This window comes from Lethenteron reissneri, chromosome 41, assembly GCF_015708825.2.
Source record: "Lethenteron reissneri isolate LAM-NWPU_2019-01 chromosome 41, ASM1570882v1, whole genome shotgun sequence".
NCBI classification, from domain to species: domain Eukaryota; kingdom Metazoa; phylum Chordata; class Hyperoartia; order Petromyzontiformes; family Petromyzontidae; genus Lethenteron; species Lethenteron reissneri.
Genome location: NC_083819.1, coordinates 9,555,295 through 9,577,395, shown reverse-complemented (window position 1 = coordinate 9,577,395; position 22,101 = coordinate 9,555,295). Strand labels below are relative to the sequence as shown.

The 22,101-nt window shown below is 44.1% G+C and overlaps 1 protein-coding gene across 4 annotated transcripts in view; it reads right to left on the bottom strand.

Annotated features, from left to right (window-relative positions):
* Positions 1–889: 889 nt before the first annotated feature.
* Positions 890–22,101, bottom strand: part of IFT43 (intraflagellar transport 43) — a 28,720-nt gene continuing 7,508 nt past the window's right edge. For 2 of the 4 annotated variants that reach the window (XM_061568500.1, XM_061568502.1), the window contains 6 exons: positions 20,642–20,683; positions 18,309–18,352; positions 11,474–11,549; positions 10,810–10,885; positions 3,463–3,525; positions 890–2,390 (listed from right to left, as the gene is read on the bottom strand). In XM_061568500.1, coding sequence (XP_061424484.1) covers positions 2,223–2,390; positions 3,463–3,525; positions 10,810–10,885; positions 11,474–11,549; positions 18,309–18,352; positions 20,642–20,683 — 469 coding nt within the window. In that variant the 3' untranslated portion in view covers positions 890–2,222. The remainder of the gene's footprint in view (positions 2,391–3,462; positions 3,526–10,809; positions 10,886–11,473; positions 11,550–18,308; positions 18,353–20,641; positions 20,684–22,101) is intronic. The other 2 variants (XM_061568501.1, XM_061568503.1) reach the window with 1 other exon arrangement.

The following is a 22,101-nucleotide window of genomic DNA, read 5'->3' as shown; positions in this document are numbered from 1 at the left end:
CATCTTGTGAGGCCAGCTTGGCTTGGCGCACCAAATAGCCAGTTGAGAACCACGTTTACCCAGAGTGCTCTAGGCTGGCTCGGCTCAGATGTGCCGGTGGAAAAGAAGTAACATAGGATAACACGACTGGCTGAATCGGTCAATTTTGTGAGCTTCAGTCTAACGTGGGTTTGAGTCTAGGGTAGGCCTCGGCAAGGTAAGGTAATTTACCCTTTTTACCGGGTAAAAGGGTAAAGGTGTCGACATGCCAAGGGGTAAGGGTAAAGGGTAGGGTAAAGGTAGGCTCGCTGCTTTTGACCTTTTACCTTACCTGCTAAAGGGTAAAATGTAGGGTAGAGTGATTGTATTGTGGTAAGGTAAAAGGTAGGGTAAAGGTAGGCTCGTTGCTTTTGACCTTTTACCTTACCTGCTAAAGGGTAAAATGTAGGGTAGAGTGATTGTATTGTGGTAAGGTAAAAGGTAGGGTAAAGGTAGGCTCGTTTTTTTAACACTTGTACCTTACCTTGCCGAGGCCTAGTCTAGGGTGCACTGAGACACTTTTTTAAAATCCTTTATATTAAGTTCGCTTGCTTGCTTAGGACCGTGCAAATCTTTCGGTCGTTTTTTAACCCACTTCCCGTGATCCAATCGAGCTGACATTTTCCACACAGACTCGTTGTGCGTGACAATTAATGTTCGTGAAAAAAAATCCAAAATTTTACACTTCTTAGGACAAAAATATATTTAATTACCAATTGCTTAATGGTGCAATGCAATCATCTGACCCATAGGTGGCAGCCATCTCAAGCCAGAGGACGAGAGGACTCTAGCCGCCACGCATGTAAAGGATTTATAGTGAAAAACTTAGTTTTTACGGGTTATACTTATTAAAGACGAGGAGGCCTCAGAGTCATTGTTGGAAGAGCAACTCTTTAAAGTCGTCTCCAATTATATTTTATAAGTAATGTAATGCAAACCCATATTTGTTGGTTTAGAAAGTCACATACGTCTTTATCAGGCGATTATGATTATTTTGCTCCAATTAACATGTTAGGCTGATTTAACCTCAGAAATAAGAGGAATATGCTGACATAATTTTTTTCTTGAAAAAAAAATGTTGGTGCTTCATAGATGAAAGTTACCATAAAAAATACGACGCTACGACAAAATGAGCACAGGTAATATGATTACATATTGCAAGTGAAGTAATAATATTGATAACAAGCGCTATCATTTTCAATTACTTTCATTAAAAAACTGTTAAGAAACGTCATCTTAAACAAGCCAAAGTGGAAATGATGGTGTCAGCAGCTTCTGTTAATAGGACAGCAGCAGCTAATGCACGTAGATCATGCGACGGAGCCCACAATGTCTTGTGCTGTTATATTCCGAGGTTAAGTCAACATCATGGCTGTGAATCACAAGCTGTCAGAGGGTCATTGAAGTTTTGGAGGATTGTTCTTTCACCAATGGCTTTGCCAAACGCAGCAATTGGCCAGCTTTTAAAGGCCTTTTGCCAACAGACGAATTGTATCCTACCCTAAAAGTAGCAAGTTTGTTTGAAAAAAAATTCACAAATTTTATTCTATCGGTTTCGTGTGTCATGAGATGACACGTCCGTGCGAATCTCTCGGAGACCAGTGCAACCCTTCATGCTTAGGAGAACAGCCAACTGAGTCAACCGACCACATTTGTAAATAGTAATTAAAAAATAATATAACCATAGCAAGGTAATACTTGTCAGTGCTTAGCTCAAGATAAGACAGTTTTCAGTTCAAATTCTGGGTACCAATTTGTGTGAAGTCGACAGCAGATGTCAGATACAGAAACCGGTCTCTGCCATAATAACGTAGAGTTTACAACACTGGATCTTGGGTACCAATAATCGGTGAGATTATACTGAAATACATCAAGCCGAGTATTGTGGTGCACGTCTGAAATCCAGTAAATTAAATAAATGATGTCTCATGTAGCTTTGTGATATATCTAAACCCACTGGAATGTGACGTGGCCTGCAGATGGCAGCACAGAAAATAGGGCCGTGAACCTATCCCCGCCGAACTTTCCATGCAGGCGACACAGAAAATCTTTGCATATGACTCGACAATTATGAACTCATTCGAATTTGAAAAACACAAAAGATAGGGATTACATCCTCACTTCTAAAGGTTTAGGCAATCACTAATCGGACACCTGTTTACTTAAAAAAAGCGAGGCTTTATATGACACAGCGCCTGTGCTGGTCAGGTGTGCGCGGGAAGAGAGATGTGTTTGGCGCGAGCGGACACGGAAGGCAGCCTGGAGCTGGGCTTCTCGGGGACATTGGGGGTGGCGCCGGCACCCTCCCATTCGCTTGTGAGCTCCGACGACACCTCGGTGTAGAGCAGGGCCCAGTCCCAGGGCCCGTCGTCCTGCCGCGCAGTACAATACCATACAACGCAATTACGCAACAGAAATTTGACCGTGGCGGTGCGCAAGTGTGACCGTACCTCGAACGTTAATCGTGAAATACACGGTGGCGACATTTGAATTTATCGAGCGTCTCAATGCGACCCTGTCTCAAGATGTTGCAAGCGATGGAAATGCATCTATATGCATTGCGAGCTTGTGACAAAGATGGAATATATTTTTTTAAGAGGAAGGTTCGGAAGAGGACGGTATGGGGCAAATGGACTTTATTTTACTGATTAAGACGTTTGGATAGATGGTAATAATCATGTGTCTATTAAGAGGCACACATCGAAATGGCCACCACGCGCACTAAATCAGTGACAATTAATTGATGATAATGGTGAATGACAAAGGATGGTGATGATGATGACAAGATGCTGAAGATGTAGTATTCATTTTTCGATTTAAAGCTTTCGTGACTGCAGGGATTCATCTTGGTTCTTTCGGTAAAGTCACGTAGAATGGAAATAATAAAATAATAAAAATAAAATAATTCTCACGACGTTTCGGCCATAACGCAAGCAGCCGTCCTCAGGTGGAGTAACAGGTCCATTCTACGTGACTTTACCGAAAGAACCAAGAAGATGTAGTATTCATCTCCATTTGAATCCCCAAACTAGTGGTGAAAATTCTAATTCAAATGGTAGGGGCTAGTGTCATGTTGCAACCACTAGTGACTTCCAAACAAAGTGGTGCTCATTTAAACGATCCCAGAATGATGACCGAGTCAGCCCCTAAGCTGGAATGGGAACTCCAAACCTTACGATTGTGAGTTAAGTACTCTCAGCACGGTGCCACCCGACAGATGACAATGTATGTTGAACCCTTTCCCACTGTACGTAGCCAACCTGTGCTAATGGAGATGCGGGGGATGGACAACGAAATAAAAAAGGCAGTTTTCAAGAAATGAGCTTTCAATCTTGCTTTAAAATTGCATAGCTCCAGCCGCTTCCTAATAAATACCCATTTTGTAAATCACCTTAATTGTGACGTGTGATTTGCTACTGGAATGGTGACACTTTTAGAACTCACCTCTCTGATTTCAGGCTCTGGGGCCAAGACTCGGGTGAGCAATTTCAGGTCAATGTCCCCATCCTGTTTGCACAGACACAAAGGTCAACACAATCTCGTTGGGTTTAGCCTCGTTACAGATCAGTTATGTTCAGTTCAACAGGCTTGATAACCCAAAAAGGGGCCATTGGGATAAAGTAAGGAAGACCTAGAGGTGCTATACAATTGAAATACAACAAAATAGCAAAAAAAATCCATTCAGGCAGCCTAATTTTTGTTACGGGATTTGACCGTCCAAAGAACGTGTGGGTTGAAACACGCAAATGGACGTAGAAACTGGCACATGCATGTGATTCACACCCACGTTCCCCTCTTGTAACTCGCGCATACCAATCACAGGAGTATGTAGCGACGCTATTTTAATTTATGAAGCACAAAAATAATTCTTCCCAGACACAGGAAGAATTATCCCGTTGGCTCCCGTAAAAAACACATACGTAGTCCTTAAATTATCCAGAAACGTCTGCCTGGATAAATTACCAGCGAAAACTCAGAAAAATATGGGGATGACACTCAAAAAGATATAGATAGGTCAGCAACCGACTTGCTGTCCTGCCATCTACTGGCCCCATTGCAGTCCTGAAGATGACTGAGACGGGTGTGCCGAGTGTACGATATGTATCACGCGAGGAACGGTGAAGTACAGCAGTTATTGCTCTGTGTTATAATCCCAGCGACCTGGGCTCACGGTATCTGAACCTGTCCTAAGTTGACTCGGCAATAAAATTAGTGCGTGGCAGGGTGAAGAGGCTTTCATGCAGCAATGGATAGACCACGGCTGATGATGGTGATGAATGTTTTGATAATTTACCTGCAATCTAATGCGTTGGTTTTGACACATAAAAGGAAGACCGAAAGCCAGATGATAATGGTGGAATGACTGCATGCTGCCACTGACAGTGGCGGTAGAACGATGACTGCGTTGAATGTGGAAGGTACAAACTACGTACCGTGTGTGTAGCACTCCTTGAGAATAAAAGAACCACTTCTACTCCATGCCGCTTTGTAACACAGGACTCATGCAAACGGGGGTGACCAGAGCACAATGGAGGCTTGCCGATGTAATCTCCAAATTAAAATATCTTATCGTCGTTTAGGAGGAGGCTGGTAGCTGCTGGAGAGGTGGGATTTGGTAGAGGGACCGAGGTGGTGGTGGTGGTGGTGGTGGCGGCGGTGTTAAGAGCTGCTGGGTTAAGAATGCCCAGGGCACGTTCGGAAAGCGACCATAATGGTGAGCCAGACGCACCGCTAAGCCTTGCCCCAGGGCCACGGGGAAAATTTAGGAAGTGCATTCAAGCAGCATCTATTGTCAGAGAAGCACCATTTTGAGAAAAAAATGTCAAAAGGGTTAGGAAAGAGTGTCTGTCCACTTACTCAAATGAGCAAAACATTCGTGGCCCTCAAGTAGTTGTGATAATTCCACATTGGTATGACTGGGATGGCCTATCCTGAACACGTGAATCACTGTTGACTTAACACTGTTGAGAGGTGCAACCTTGTTCACTGCTGCTCATTGAATGCCGATGAAGATGACGATCAAGATACTTTACATTCATGATGATGATGGTGGCGAAACCAACCTTGGGAAGGGATGTAAACTGGGTGGCTCAGAAGGCTCTGAACGGCTGTGGCAAAGCACTGCTGAAATGTTGGATGTAATCTCCGTTTCAGCAACCTGCAATGAATCTAGACTTAATATCTAGTGTTCCTGTTCGTGATAAATAAGAACCACTTTTATTAACGGCTCTTCACATAAACATGTGCTACATCCAGCGGACGCTGTGTGCGACTGCGGCTGCGAACCACAAACCGTGGATCATAGAACCGTCGCTCTGCTCCCAATCTACATTTGAATGCGGTGTATCTGGAATTCAGCAAGTAAATCTCTAAGAGTTGTTCTTTGTAGGCCATATGAAGGAAGTAACTGCTCGTAAATACTACAACGCTCAAGTTTGAGGGAGACAGCGAGACTGAACAGATGACCTATATTCAATTTAACACATCTATTTTTAAATATACGAATGTAAGATTTTCATTATATATAACCAGGTAAGAGCCCACTGAGACCACACGTCCCTTTTGTAAAGGTGTTCAAGTTAGTACAGAAAAAAAACCAAATACAGCAATCGAGCAAATTGCAATTGTGTAAAAAATACAGAAAAGACCATTGAATAAAAATGCTCGATAAAATTAAGAGCAAAGATATCACAATTTAAAGTGTGACCCTTGTCACAGCATGGGCTGGTTAAGCAGGGACCCCGAATGGGTTCAGACATTCACTCTCCGCTGATGTCAGGGATTCAAACTCAAGTCTCTGGCTGTTTATTGCAGTGCGCTAACCACTGCACCACTGTTCCCCCACCCCCCATCACAATTTAGCAACCATCAAATATCAAAGAACATAATATAACTGTGGTGGCGTGAATGCGCACAGATTCAGGTGCTATTTATATTTGACGATGTCACCACCACTAATGCACCCGTCAGCGCAGAAGGAGGATGAGAACAGATGGAAAGCAGCGAAACGCTAGTGAGGGTCAGAGGTCGCGAGATTAAGCAGCTCTCCAACCCACCCCCTTGCCACCACTGCACCGGCCACAACCTCACCGCCCCTCCACGCCTATCCGATGCTATCGCCTGAAAATGACTTTCCCTGGGCGTGAAGAGTCCGATAAGGAGCAGGCGACGCGGCAAGAGGCAGGCGAAAGAGGGTGTGTAGGAGCGAATGGGGGGTGGTGATATGGGGGTGGGGGGGGGACTAGGCGCAGAACCGTTCTTCACCCCGTCCCTGTGTCTCGCTTGCTCCAGGCAAGGTCTTTCTGGGAAGCCGGGTTAAAGAGCCAGACAAACAATGCACGGCCGAGAACGTGCCTGTTGATTGTGCCGCGCCTCCTTATTCAACTGCTTAAGCTCAGGGTTGAGGGTTCATTGGAAGTGATTACAATTTCTCTGGATGGTAACGGCTGAGAAGCCGTATGTTCCGAAAGCGCATAAGCAACTGCGATGTATTGTGATAAAGAAACATAATTTTAAACATTTATTATATCAGACTGTTTGTTTGCATGTTTTGCCACAAGTATGTGTGGTTAATGCAGACTCGATGCCTTGTGAAAGGTATCTATTTGTTGTGTGAACATCTTAACACCAGCTTTATTGCCAGAAAGGGTAAAACCTATTATTTTTCATCACATTTTTATAACTGTTATTTTCTTCAATTGACTGATTTATCAGGAAAATATCCACCTAAAGGCTTGCTTAGTTACAAGGCTTCTTCCAGAAGTCCTTCGCATGAAGAAAGAAAATGGGAGTGCCCAGAGAAAACTCATGCAGACAAGGAGATAACAATCAATGTTCGCGCAGACGGCAATGAAGAAGCATAGGACAATCAAGATAACGGCGTTTTATTCGTATTTTCAGTTTCTCATACGAAGAGCTGTGATGACTGTTGAACGATTGAATGTAGATCCGGTGCCACGGTGGTGAGATGTTAACTACCTCGCCTGGTATACAGGGGATCGTGGGTTTGAACCAAACCCCGACACCTGAATATTTAGAGTTTGCATGTACTCTCCGCAGTCGCGTGCATTTTTCTCCGGAACCTCCAGTTTTTCCCTCCACATTTAGAAACATGCGTTTATAGTAATTAGTTGCTATAAATTTACACCTAAGTCAATTCGTTGAGTTTTCATTTGTGGCCAGATCGCTTCTGAAACAGAGCTATATAGTTATGTGGGCCTTACCTGGTTAAACAAAAATATTTTTTTGAATGTTTATGTATATTATCTCTGTATCTCAATAGTTTATTGAACTACAAAACTTACAATGACAAATGTGGCACCAAGCAGGAAATAATTACATTGATTGGTGCTTCCCGGGAAAATCAAATCACTAACGCTTACAGCTTTTAATACGCGTAAGTTTAAAGGCTTCTGCACTAGATTTGAATGACGGGGGAAAGAATGTCGGTTAAGCACACGTAGTAGGTCTGGCGCTTGCGTTCGCAAATGCTCGGACGACACTGTGTAGTCTGCACCACATGAACATGAGCATGTGAACTTTTATGGTGAGGGTTTTATGTAAAATTTTCAATAATAAATTAATTACGCAATTTATAAAGAATACAAATCCTTCTTACTCTTTGGTTCTTTCGGTAAAGAAACGTAGGTAGAAAAAATTACACATCTATATTTTTTTTCTACCTACGCGACTTTACCGAAAGAACCAAAGAGTATGGATTCCTGCAGTCACGAAAGCTTCAAATCAAGTCCTTCTTAATGCAGTATTCATTTTAGACATGTTCAAGATTTATGTATGTTGAACTTCTTTCATACCATACGTAGCCAAACGTGCTAATCGGAGGTGCAGGAGAGGACACCAAACTAGAAAAAAAAAGCAGTTCCAGTGGCTTCCTAATATCGAAAGGAAGTCATCTGGTCCAACCCATGTGAGACTAGGCTCTAAGGAAAGCTGTCTCTCGGGTGTGGACCAATCAACTTCAAGGACAGTGCATACATTATCAGTGTTATGTTTTTTGTTTGCATTATGACTGCAGGTATTGTGATCTATGCAAACATGACTCCTTGTAAAAAAAGGTGTCAGTTTTGTTGCCAGATAGAAGGGTAACAAACCAATTATCATATTTTTTACTGGCAAATGAGGTTCCAATGGAGGAAGTTATTAGTAAGCCATTGGAGCTATGCACCTTTTAATTATTACTATTCAATGGAAATTCCAAATCTCAAACAACAAAACTGAAATAACCTTAAATTTCGATTTAAAGCTTTCGTGACTGCAGGGATTCATATTCTTGGTTGTTTCGGTAAAGTCACGTAGAAGGGAAATAATAAAATCATAAAAACAAAACAATAAAATTCTCACGACATTTCGATAGCAACACAAACAATCGTCATCAGGTGCGAAAACCACAGCAAGAAATTTTGAAAAAAAGTGGCGGTTTTCACACCTGATGATGATTACTTGTGTTGCAATCGAAACGTCGTGAAAATGTAATTGTTTAATTTGTATAATTTTACCTGACTTTACCGAAAGAACCAAAACTTAAATAACCTGTTCAGAATTCTAAAAGTAGACAAGGAAACATTTGAAGAAAATGTACATGCTTATCTTATTTTGAAACTGACATCAATTTATTTAATATTTTTGTTTATAAGGGGAAACTGGGCTCCACCAAAGGAATGGGGAATTTCCACCTCTGGTTCAGCGCCAATGATGGCGATGCGCAATGCCCAGTGCCGATATAACTTTGACGTTTGCCTGTGTTGAGGTGTACAACCACGCGGACTCGGAGTTTCTTGTAAGGGCTTACGCCAGTTTATAAACAGTTATTAACACACTAACTCACACCAGAGGTAGGTGACACTACACTCGGCCCTTCCCTTGGACCTCGGCTCGACTCTTGTCCCTAGCCTCGGCTATTCCCTTGGGCTCTCTCTCACCTGAGTCGGAACGGGGGTTCAGTCAACTCCGTCCGACCGAGTGAGAGCAGCACCCCACTTCTCCCTAGCCGGCTCTCACGGACTTCCTCGAGCCTTATCCTCGGCTATCTCGACGGCTCTCCCACTCGTCGAACCCGGGACGGGGGTTCAGCCAACTCCGTCCGGTCACGAGCGGGAGAGACCTCTCTTAGCCGCTACACAGCCCGGGCTCCCACAACGACCCCCGTTACGTCACGGGGTCCCCCCTTAAGTACCCCCTTATAATCCCCGTCACATGACGTCATCCCACCATCCCATGACGCCATCAGGCGACTCCTCAACACCTGAATGATGCATCGTCCTTCGGCAGGCCGTCAGTAATTGCGCAAACAAAAATGGGTTAATTTCTAAATCAGATTCATTTTTCCTACCAAGCTTTCATTGGGGTTCAAGTGGTGAAGCAGTGGTTCGCATACTTGCGCTATAAACCTGGCAACCTGAGTTAGATTACTCGCCATGGCTAACATTACTGATACCTACGAACAAACCCTCCTTCGCCAATCTGCACTCACCAGCATGGCGAAGTATGGTCAAACCAACCCGATGACCGGCTGTAAATAATAATTAAGTAGTTATGAATGATCGTGATCATTGCGTTTAGAGAGGATTTACACGTGCATTTGTCACATGTAATCAAACCAAACCAGCTGCATCAACAAGCCTACCACCTACGTTACAGAAGGATGCTAAAGTATGGGGGGGGGGGGGTTTCTTGCTTTTGTTTGCCTCTGTATTTTGCCGGAGGTGTCAATGAAGTGACCGGAAAATAAATAAGCAGATTTGCCGACAGGGCGGAAGATAAGCGTGGGCTCGTAACCAGGGGCCATGGACACGCACGCGCATTTATAAAGCGGCATTCGTTTACCGCTCACCGACCCCCCCCCAGATCCCCCCCCCCCCCCAGCAGCACCCTCAGCCCCGCCCTCGAAGGAGGACCGAGATTAGCAGTAGCCATTGTGTAAATGTCCTAGTCCAATTCAAGTCCAGGCAGTATCGCTCAGCACATTGCCTTTCGTCCAGACTACTGGGTGCTTTATCACATTTACTTTGTCCATCACTGCAGAGTATATATATCTGGCTTCATTCCATTGTCAATACAAATTAAGTTGCAGTGGTTTAAATTTATTAATAAAGCATATACCAAATATTACCATCCCAGCTAATCCACTGCATCTCTAAATTACAAATGTTTTCAAAAGTAAACAATCTCTTAACGCACCTGCATTTAGGTTTTTCTGACATACTTTATTGGATTGAACAATTTTAAATTATACTTTTCTGTTTTTTAACATTGGTTTGAATCCATGTCTCTCTTTTAGTCTTCATAGCCTCTCCATTTCCACCCTTTTGTCAATCCACTGCTGGATGAAGGCATCCCCCCCCCATTTCCATGTCGGTCGTGGGCCCAGGGCCAGTTCAGATATCACTCACCACTGATGTCAGCTGAGAACTCAGTTCCACCAGTTCACTGGCATCTCAGTTCAATTGGCCAACCATCACTCCACCCAACAACAATTAAAATAATGCTTCACTTACCCAGCATGGCATTACCCAGCCTTGACACTCTTTCTGATGAGGATTCTGCTTGGGATGTTTTTACAGATTCATACTCTGTAGTTCAGGATGTGGGAGGAAACGATCATGCCCTGAATAAATGAGGGGGATGGTCAGTGCACTACGCTCTGAACCTGGCAGTATGAGTTTGAATGGCTCTTACGTGGTCATAAATACAGCTTCACTACTAATGTAGTGCATGTTCTGAATATTTAGTTAACGTCAAGAGGCATGCGTGTGTGTGATGAAGGCGACTTACCAGTGTCTGGAAAGCAGCGTGCGTCATGAGATCCGAGTCAAGATCCTTGAAAGTCATTACACGGTTCACCTGCATGCTGTGCACATAACACCATATAACGCTCAGGCACACAGGGACCAAATCACTGATAATAAACGTTGGGTTACCCAGAATACTCTGCTCCCATTGGGTATGGGGGGCGTAGAGCACAGCAACATGTACGTGGATCAAACAAATTACTTGAGACACTAGTATGGCAGCAAGAGCAGTTTATGTGGATGCTGTCGCAAGAGCTCACACGTTTGGCGCAACGGTCCTTCGCCGACGAATGAATGAAATCACCCATATTGTGCCCAATCTCGTCAGGTCTCGGAAACTAAGCAGCGTTGAACCTGGGTAATGCTCGGATCAGCTTCTGGATAATGGCCACTCCACGCCGTGTGATAGTCCGTGCGGGTTGGTGAAGGCGTGGGCTCAAAGAAGTACAATAAAACAATGGAACACTGCTGCACTAGCATGTTGGCCACAAAAATAGCCACACAGACATCCACTCATTCAAGCACTGTCCAGGCTCAACTGCATTTAGCTCGAGATTTGTGCATTCTTGATTTGGTCATAGGCACATAGCTACAAGGTGAGTCTTTTGTTTGTCGGGTTTCCTCTTCCATTATCGGCAGCTTCTTACCTGGGTGGGGCAGCCACCTGGGCGGTCAGGTCATCTTCTTGCATATCGTCCAGGTCGGGTATAACGGGGATGTCTGCTGAGAGAGCACACAGCGAGCGTTTTTTTAATAATTCGGACAAACCCTCCGAGTTTTACTCCCACTCTGCATCCCTTCTCCTGGCTACCACCTTGGGAAGCGCTGTGTTTGCTCCCGCAGCAGGTGTGATGGTAATTCCGTCACCACTAAATCTGACTGTAGATATTCATACTCTTTGGCTATTTCGGTAAAGTCACGTAGGTGAAAATAATCGCTTGTCACATACAGCTCTCTCTGCCCACTACAGTAACAATAAAATTGCTGTGGTTGTCCCACCTGATGACGAAAGCTTGTGTTGCCTCCGAAACATCGTGATTTAGTTATTTTTATTTTATTCTCGCCTACGTGCCTTTACCTAAAGAACCAAAGAGTACGGATCCTTGCAGTCACGAAAACCTCCAATCTAGAATGTAGATATTCAATTGCAACCTACCAAAATGACACCTCTTTGCAGCATCTCCTCCTGCACCTGTCTTTACTCCCCTCCAACCTCAACTTCTCCATCAGCTACCTTCCACACCAAACATCACGTCCGACTTTTCTAATCTCACCTTGCCGCTTTGTCTCTTCTCCTTTCCACTCATCATTACTGGAGATATCAGCATGCTTGTTGGCGATACATATCACTTAATCTTGATCGCCTACCAGTCACTCAACTTCTCCCGATTAATATCAACACCCACTCGCTTCCATGGTCACAAGCTCGACCTCGTCATCTCCAATGCCGCATCTGGCACGATGACAGCCATTTGACCCGTCACTTGACCACGGTACTGCTGTTTAGTTAACAAAGTGTTTTGGAAGTGGATGAACCAACACAACCAACAGCGCATATAGGTACAACAAGCTGCTCTTGAACGTGCACCAGTGATGCACAGAGGCATCAACACAGTCCTCAATGACCTACAAAGTGTTGATCGAACTCCAGGCAATGGAATTAGAAATTTAAAAAAACTCATGGAAAAGTTTCCAGCGTAGCTCAACCGTATGCAAAACAGCCGTACCCTAACCTCATTCCGAAAACGAAATTTGCCATCGCGCGAACGGAAGGGGTCGTGCAAGCAAGCGGCGCAGCCGGGTCCGCGCGAAGCGTTCCGTGGAGGAAAAAAAAAAATAGCGAAAAGGAAAAAGCAAAGCAGTCACGGCTCCCGATAGAGATGTGTTATTTAATAAGGGGAAGGCGTGAAAGGGATTAACCCAGGCGATAATGGGCGGGTGATGGATGGTGGGGGCGGGACGAGAGGGAGGCCGAACGGGCCTGTGTGGCGTCGCTCCCAGCGACCTGTTCAATTAGGGGGGCCTGCGGGGAGCGCGTAAATGCGTTAGGCCACACGGCGGCGTGCAAATTATGCCGCCGCCAAATCCGATTCCCGCGCGCCCGCTCGCTCACTCGCTCAAGACGCACATCTGCACAGGGAGGGAAAAGGGGAACAAAATGTAAATTTGGAGGAAATTATTTTAACAAATGCTGCTTGAGCGCAATGAGAAAGGCTGTATCATATGTATGAACTTGCAGTCCCTCTCTCTCTCTCATGTGTATCAGCCTTATGCGTTCGTGATTGAGTATTTGCAATGTGTTCATTCGTATTAATGTGCTTGCACCCATTAGTGTGTACGCATCTATATAAGTGTATTTATGTACATATGCGCACATATTCACCACTTTTTAAGTATTCTATAAAGTTGGTGGCCCAGGGCCAGTGGACAAAAACCCATATTATTTCACGTCATCATTATAATCATCAGTCAACAGCGGTTGTACAATCTTGTTACCACCACCACACTCGAACCTGAGGTCTCCCCCCTAGGTTGCTAACCTCCGAGTGCCGATTCATTGCTTTCCTTACTTGATCCAGCACAAGTGCTCCACGCATCACAACCACCTCTTCATTATTACGCTCCACAGTACTTTCCTGCCATGTTCTATTCCTAACATCCAAGTTGATCATCCTATATTGTTGTCATGAAACTCAAGAGTATTCTCAGAAAGCACCTGTATTCGTTAAAAGTACAGATCTCTGACCTGTATACTAACAGACATTACTTAGACTCCAACACCCATCTTTTAGTTCTAAAGTTGACCCCTCTACTCTTCCAGCAGCTTAATTTAGTTCAACAAAATCCACCCTGCTAATACAATACATCTCCTGGCCTCCTTCTCATAGCGTCCTGTATTATTGACTATTTTACTACATGTTCTATCTGTCTAAGGATCTACTTACACTTGTGATAAAGGCAAATAGAGCCCATCCATAACCAGCGCAGTCAACTTTGTTTTTGGGAAGATAATCTTACCCATCAGTGTCCTGTCTCAGAATGCACAACTGCCAAGAGCTCCAATACCCCTGCCAAGGTCCTAGCTAATATGCCTACATCATCCGCACACTGCAACTCTCAAATCTCAATGATCAATTGTGATCCTTGGGTGTTCTGCCACCTCTTCCGTACAAATGGTCTTCGTGAACACAGTCAAATGTGACACTGGGCAGCGTGGGTGACAAGATGCACCCTTGCTCAACACCGCTCCTTACCTTGAACAACCTGCACATAAATCAAAGCACGTGCAGGCTTTTAAATATTCATGTCGCGCCGACGGTCTCCACGATTTCACAACACGAAATGTATGGGTATAATGTGATCACGTGCTGCTCAAAACAGATACCACTGATGTTTTGCGATTAACACACATAGTTCAAGAGCTGTTCAACTATAATCCTGCACAACAGACCAATTTTTGGTTGAAATTTGTTTTGCTATATTTTGACTGATGACTGCATTAAGAAACGCGGCATTGCTATGGCAGAAAAGCAAATAACAGCCACAGGAAAACAAAAGCAGGGGTCACATATGGACGGTTGTTATGTAAATTGAGGGCAATTGTATTTTTAAAGGTTAAGAAAACGTTTTAAGGAAGCATAGCCCTATAACAGTGATACTTCTAGGATGTTTATGCATGTGCAGCTTTTCATCAAATAAATGACATTTAGTATTTTATTTTTCTGAAAGAAGACATGTAAACAACCAAATGTTAAGTCATAATTCCATTGGCAGTGTTGTTATTGATTCATTTGCTGTAGTTTATCTGCAAAAGACATTTCCCTAATTTGTCATAAGGCTTTCAATACAGTTTAGCCCAGAAAAGAAGTGCATCATGGAAAAATGACACGAACATTGACAGAGAAAAATTCTGTAAGTTGGCAAAAACAAGGTGTTCTTTACAAAAAGTAGGCCATTGTGTACAAGTCCTGTCGCCAAAATAAATGTGGTGCTGTAACGCACAAAACAGGGTCGACTTGTGAACACGGGGACAGGTGCCTTGACTTAACCACGCAAGAGGGATTAGAAGTTGCCTGAAACTCGACCCCGATTGGCCGATCAAGTCGGGTGGAGGCTAGCATTATCGCTGTAAAAAACGACACAAAGATGTTGTGGCGTGTTCACGTCTCGTCAATATATAGTCGTGATCAACTTATTTGTGACTGGATAACCAACCAAATGCGATCTTGTCAATAGATTCAGTCTCCACATTAGCACTTCTCTGTATCAAAGTCAAAGTCACCCCACGCTCAAATGAGCAAAGAGCGGTACTCATCTCTATTACTGGCCCTGATTTGATGGTGGTAAATCCATATTATTATCGGAGCAACTGGTCTCTTCACAGCACCACAGATATATTAAGAGCTGAGTTTATCCACCTCAATGGGATAGAATTATAAAGTCCCTTATCCATGAAAGCGTCATCGATTTCATTTATGAGTGTTTGGCATGTGGGAGAAAACTGGCGAACTCAGATAAAAACCAATGCATATGAAGGGATAACATTCAAAGCTCTGTACGTATAGATCCAATACATTCATTTGCTGCACTGCTATCTCCTAGGCACCTTGCAGCAGAGCGGTTTTGGGAGTTTTACAAATCTATGTGATCTACCAAAACTTGCCTCCAAGTGCTGGATTACAGGCATGCACCGCTGTGCCTGGCACAACTTGTGACCTTGACATTGAAAGTTGAGCTCTCTGACCACAATGCCAAAGTGTCAAAATGTCTGTCTGTGTGCAATCTTCTACTTCTACAGAAATTATCTATTGTTGACAAATGTAGTCTCGGTGGAACCAGAATGACCACTGGAAGGTTATCAAGAAATGACATTGGTATTGTCAACCTTAGACCCTGGAGGAATAACACATTTTCGTAAGAGATTGTGTGGAGGAAACCAATCTCAAGGATTACAACAAATCTCTTTGTGCTCCCTAGTGTTGCAATTTAGGTCAGTGAGGATAATGATGATAATAGGGCTGAGTTCACCGAAGCTGACATTCGACCTCCATATATATTTGGCATGTATATATTTTTACACATACGTACTCAACTCATGTATTAATCATTGTAGGAAACCTAACTCTATGTATTCCGATCACTCATCATCCCTCTGAGTTGCTAAAACAAGTGTAACTTTGTGAAAGGTGAACCGTGGATGTCTTATGGATACACTGGCTCCCATCATGAGAATGCGGCATTTCCACCAATGGCTCAAAGTTGCCAATTAAAATGAGCATCGCCTCTCCCATGTTTGAGCAAGGAGATACCTCGATTTTTGTACCCACATGGCACGGCTGCAAAGCAGTGTGGGTAATTCAGTAATAAACAAAAAACTAAGGATACTAAGGCACGTCGTGATTAGCAGCCACTATTGACTGCTGCCTGATGATGTGCTGCTAAGTGGAGAAAAATCGAAAGTGGCCAAACTGTGGGGTGGATGGGCGAGAAGGAGATGGAGTGGGGAGACACACGGTGGGCTTAGGAGTCACCCGGGGGTGTGGGGCAGTGATTAATGGGGTGGTCGGTGCTGAGAAATAGTGCAGCCCACGTCCGACATGCTATTCATCACAAGCGGTTTCTGAGCTCCTAACTTGTGTGTATGTGTGTGTGTGTTTTGTATGTCATCATTACTATCACCCATAAGCCACCCTGTGGCAAGTTTGGTGCAGAGGAATTCTCTACAACTCAGTAAACAGATACAGAGCCTCGATTAACAAGTAATCAGTAAAAAGACAATCTGACAGTTTATAAAACTGTGGCACTGAAAATGTAGTGGTAACAAAAGCAAACAATGGCACAACACCTGGTCACATATGATATATGCAGCAATGTACAGAGTGTACGTAAAGTTGGAGTGGTGGTGGAGTGGTTAACGTACTACACTGAAACCAAGCCGCCTGAGTTCAATTCCTGATAATGGCTAACATCAGTGGTGTGCGATGTATGAACCAGCCCTGGGCATTGCACTTCACCAACCTGCACTAACCAGCATGGTGAAGCATGGTCAAACAACCCCCATGACCAGCGTGGTGTGGGAAAGCCTTCATCTAGAAGTGGATTGAGACTGAGTTGTGCGTTATATTTTGATACACTATATAAAGCATACGTACAGGCGATCTGGCCAATTGGTTACTGGTGTTAAGAGAGCTCAAGTAATGTTTGGAAGGTTGTGAGTTCAAATCAGATCAGCTAATCATTTTCTCCAGGGAAAATAGAACGAGGAGCGCTTTGTGGGAAGTCAACAGTGGTCAAAGTACGTATGTTGAACTTCTTTCGCACCATAGATAGCCAACCGTGTGGAACCATGCTAAATGTGGAATTCCCACCACTGATTCAAGGCCATCCAATGCTTTTTGGATCCGGGAGATGTATTGACTCTGAGAGCAGCATGGCAATGATCTATCCATTTCTCAATTACTAGAAACCATCAGAGCATTTTGGCCCTTCTGTACATACTCTTTGTTTTTTTCGGTAAAGTCACGGAGGTTAAAAGAAAACAAATAAATTAAATCACGACATTTCGGAGGCAACACAAGCTTCCATCTTCAGGTAGAACCGTCACAGCAAAATTACTGTATCAAGTGTACATGTCAGTTTTCCTTTTTGTTTGTATAATTATCAGTGCTTGCCTGCATGACTAGTGTCTACCTGTTTGAGACGTATTCGGGATCTCCTTACATGAATAATGTAAAAGTTTAATTCCCCTTAACAATTCTCAATATGTTGTAACCTCGCATGAAATGTGGCAAGCGGATAGTTGTTTCCCTATATTGGATCATCTTCATAGGACAGCTTTGCTACCCTACTTGTCAAACATTTAGCGGGTTTATCCCCATAAGAGATCAATGTGCAGTGCAATGCAATCCTGCATTTCCACTATGTGTAAAAAAAAATGTTCTACTGCCATCACTTTTATTAGGCAGCATCTAAGCAATACAATAGACACTCTATGTGATCATTGTTTATGTGTATGGTAACACATGTCTGCAATTCAGCACTTTGGAGGCAGGGGTCGGTGGATCGCACAAAGATCATTGGGTGCTGTTGTAATACTCCAAAACATGCTGGTCTGCTGAGGTGGTCAGGCAGTAGCAGTACAAACAGTTGGGTTTGAACCAGGCTGTGTGACCATTTGATTGCTATCACTTCACATGCACGGATTGTCTCCATGTACTCTGGTTTTGTCCCACGTGCACACACTCATTAAAAATATCCCAATGCAGGACCCTCCTGAAAATGAGTCTTGAGACTCAGTGAGGCTTTCCAAGATAAATAAATGCCATTTTATCTATTCATAACAGTTTCTCCGTACCCCGCCTTCCGCTCCTTAAGGATGATCTATGTAGTATCGTATCGCCTTTCTACCAAGGACTGTTACACAGAGCAGCTCACAGAAGTTTCATGGAACCACCCTGCCCTGCAGTATCGCGGGTGACCCACCTCCGTCTTCAGATGGCTCTGGGCTGGCCTGCTGCAATCTGGTGCTGTACATGGGACACACGCGTGACACACACAGGACACAGGACACACGTACAACGGGCCGTCAACGAAAGCCCAGTTAAAAAAAATATATACACAAAACTCAGCCCCTCTGTGACGTTAAATCGATAAAGTCCCATCTTGCGGTTATCTCCGGGAACATCTCACTAACCCACTTGCCTTTGTTGGCCGGGCATGGAAGGGAGACACGGGCTGCAGGGCCTTAACCCTTTCTAACCTCGTGTGTGTATTGCATGTGCCTGTATAAGTGTACATTTATGTGTCTGTATGTGTGCATATGCACATGTGTGTGTGTATGAATGTATATGTTCGTATATATATGTGGGGAGCAGTAGTGTAAGGGTTAGCGTGCTGCACTGCGAATCTGGCAACCCGAGTTTGAGTTCCGTTCATGGCCAACACCAGTGACAATTATCTCAACCGGTCCTGGGCCTCCCCTAGGTCGACTCAGCCTCAAAGTATTACCTGGTGCGATGTGTAAACATTCCCACTGGGGACACAAAGGCGGCCGGGCATGGTGCTGGCCACCCACCCCCTCGTGTGACGTGCCAGCCTTAATAGGTGCTCGCTAACAGCACTTGCCCCAACAGTCATTGTAGTTCACCTAGCCTGGCACAAGCGCCGTGGTGACGTCACCCCCACTTAGTGGCGAACGATGGTTGTTCTTGTAGAGTATGTGTATATATGTGTATAAAAATGCAGTAGTGTAGCAGAGTGGTAGTGCAGCAGTTAGCGCGCTGTGCTAGAAAGCCGATGACCCGAGTTCGATTCCCGCCAACAACAGTGAGGAATATCTGATCCAGTCCTGGGCGTACCCTAAATCAACTCAGCCTCAAATGAGTACATGGTGTGGTGTGAAAACATCACCACTCAGGAGACAAACGTGGATGGGCGTGATGCTGGCCACCAACCCACCCCCTCGTGCTCAGTGCCAGGCTTCATAGGTGCTCACTAACAGCACTTGCCCCCAAAGTTTATCAAGGCTATATGGGGAATGTTTGTGTTTGTTTAGCAGTTAGGGCACTGCGCTATAAACCCGGCAACATGAGTCTCCCTCGTGGTGATGTGTGAATATCTGCACTAGGGAGACAAAGGTCGTGGGGCTGACCACCTACCTCCTCGTGCGCCTTACCAGCTTTCCTAGGTGCTTGCTAATAGCACTTGCCCCAACAATCTGTTAAAGCTACACGGAGGATCTTTCGCTTCGTGAATATGGTGTTTTCTAACGCCATTGTGTTATGGATCTTCATAGCCAAGTTCAACAATTGACAATGCACATGAGTGGTGCCGGTGGCGAGATGTTAACCGACTCGCCTGGTATACAGATCGTGCGTTCGATCCTGACCCTGACGCCTGTATATTTTGAGTTTGCATATCTCTCTCCCTGTGGTCATGTGGATTTTTCTCCGGATCCTCCAGTTTTTCCCTCCACATTTCGAATCAACGTTACGTTTAGAATATTTGGCTGCTATAAATTTCCACATCATGAGCCACATCATTTGGGCTATAATTTTCGGCCAGGTCGCTTTTGAAAGAACTCTATAGCTCAGTGGGCCTCATCTGGCAAAATTAAAATAGTTTAGTTTAGCTTCCGTCGAAAGAGCCTTGGCCCTCTCCTAGGTCAACTCAGATGTATATAATTTATATGACGTGGTGTGTGAACAACAAAACTGGAGAGACAGCGGTAGAAGGGCATGTTTCTAGCCAGACCACCTTTAAACATAATTTGGAGCTTTCGTGACTACAGAAATTACTCTTTGGTTTTTTCGTTAAAGTCACGTATAAAGATAAAATAATAAATTAAATACTAGCATACGACGTTTCGATTGCAACACAAATCTAGAAACACAAATCTAGTACACTAGATTTCTAGTACACTAGATTTGTATACTAGATTGTGTTTCTATTTCATTTATACCTGATGATGATTGCTTGTGTTGCAATCGAAACGTCGTATGCTAGTATTTAATTTATTATTTTATCTTTATACGTGACTTTACCAAAAGAACCAAAGAGTTAGACCACCTTTATGCGTGCTACACCACCCTTTATAGACGTTCGCAAACAACACTTGCCCCCGCAGCCTATAGGGCTACATTGGGGATCATTGCCGTTATCTTTGAAAATTGCTTTATCTAACAGTACTTGCCCCAGTAACGTATCCAGTTCAACACGTGCATCACTGCCAGCATGTTTGCAATGTGTGGAGTGATACAAACTTCACAGTTATGCAGTACGTTTCACTTCTAAAAAAAAATTTCACCACAACTTACTCCTCCACATCCACCGATCCAGCACTCCGTATTTTTCCCGACCTGAATGCAAGAGGAGGAGGAGGTAGAGAGAAAAGGCGGATAGGATGGACAGGTGTAACTGATGTGCATTTGACCCTGAATGATAATCACTGTGTCGAGGTGGCACAGTGGTTCAAGTGCTCAAGTGACATATGAGGAGTCTGCACATTCTAATCACAGTCGGGGGTCAACTTAACCTTATTAGCCTTGTACATTACTACAGCTCTTTTGTCAATCCACTGCTGGGTGAGGTGAGCCCCCCTCCACCCTTTGTTTCGTGAGTTGTGGTTAAGCATGGTCAAATAACGAACTTCAGAGTTGTGCTTGGTTAAGTATGGTTCATTAACCATACTTATTTAACCATACTTAACCAAGCCGGTCGTTAAAGGTGGACAGCATAGACATGTACGGTTGAAGGTCGACAGCATAGGCATGTGCACATAGAAGTACAGTACAGCAATGATGTTGCAGCACTGCCCTCTCTTGCTCAGTCCCATCTTATTATATTGGCATTTTACAAGCGTACTAATCACACACCAATCAAATATTTGTTTCTGGTCCACTGAGCTGCAATAATTCAAATAAAGAGACGAATCAAGTTAATAAGATGATTTGTTTGCATGCAGTCATTCATACCAAGGCGGAGGTCATCAACTCATGACACACGATAACCCAATTTAATCGTGGCCAGCTGAAACTTGGAATCAATGGTGCTGGCTCCATGCTAGAATACGACCAATGAGTCCATTCAGTCATCCAGCCACCTCATGCTACTACATACACAGAAATATAGTGAAATTCAGTGACAGAAACATTGTGTTTGCATGAAATTTGATTCTTCATAGTAGGAGCTGTGTGTGTGCATGCACAAGTGTATACAGTGGCAAGTAGTAGTGTAGCAGTTATCATGCTGTGCCACAAACCCAGCAACCCGAGTTTGATTCCTGCTCATGGCAAACACCATTGATGATTATCAGAACCGGTCCTGGGCCACCTCTAGGTCGACTCAGCCTCAAATTATTACCTGGTCCCGTGTGTAAACATCGCCGCTGGGGAGACGAAGATGGTGCTAGCCACCCACCCCCTCGTGTGCCATGCCGACCTTCATAGGCGCTCGCTAACAGTACTTGCCCCAACAGTCTGTTCCAGGCTATACGAGAGATATTGAAACCGCATTGCATTCCATAAAGCTGGGTTCAATTCCTGGCCATAGAAACCACCAGTGGCAATCGGTAAGTTAATCTATCCTGTCCCTCTGTTAGATTAACTCAGCCTTAAAATGGTGCATTCCTCCATTGATTAAATCAGATTATGTGCAGCTGCTAGTCTGGATTGTTATATAACAGGACTATGAGCGATAGCAATTGCTTATGGAGGTCTTCATCCAGCAGTGGATTGATCTTGACTGATGATGATGATGATTAAAGGGTGTAGTGTAT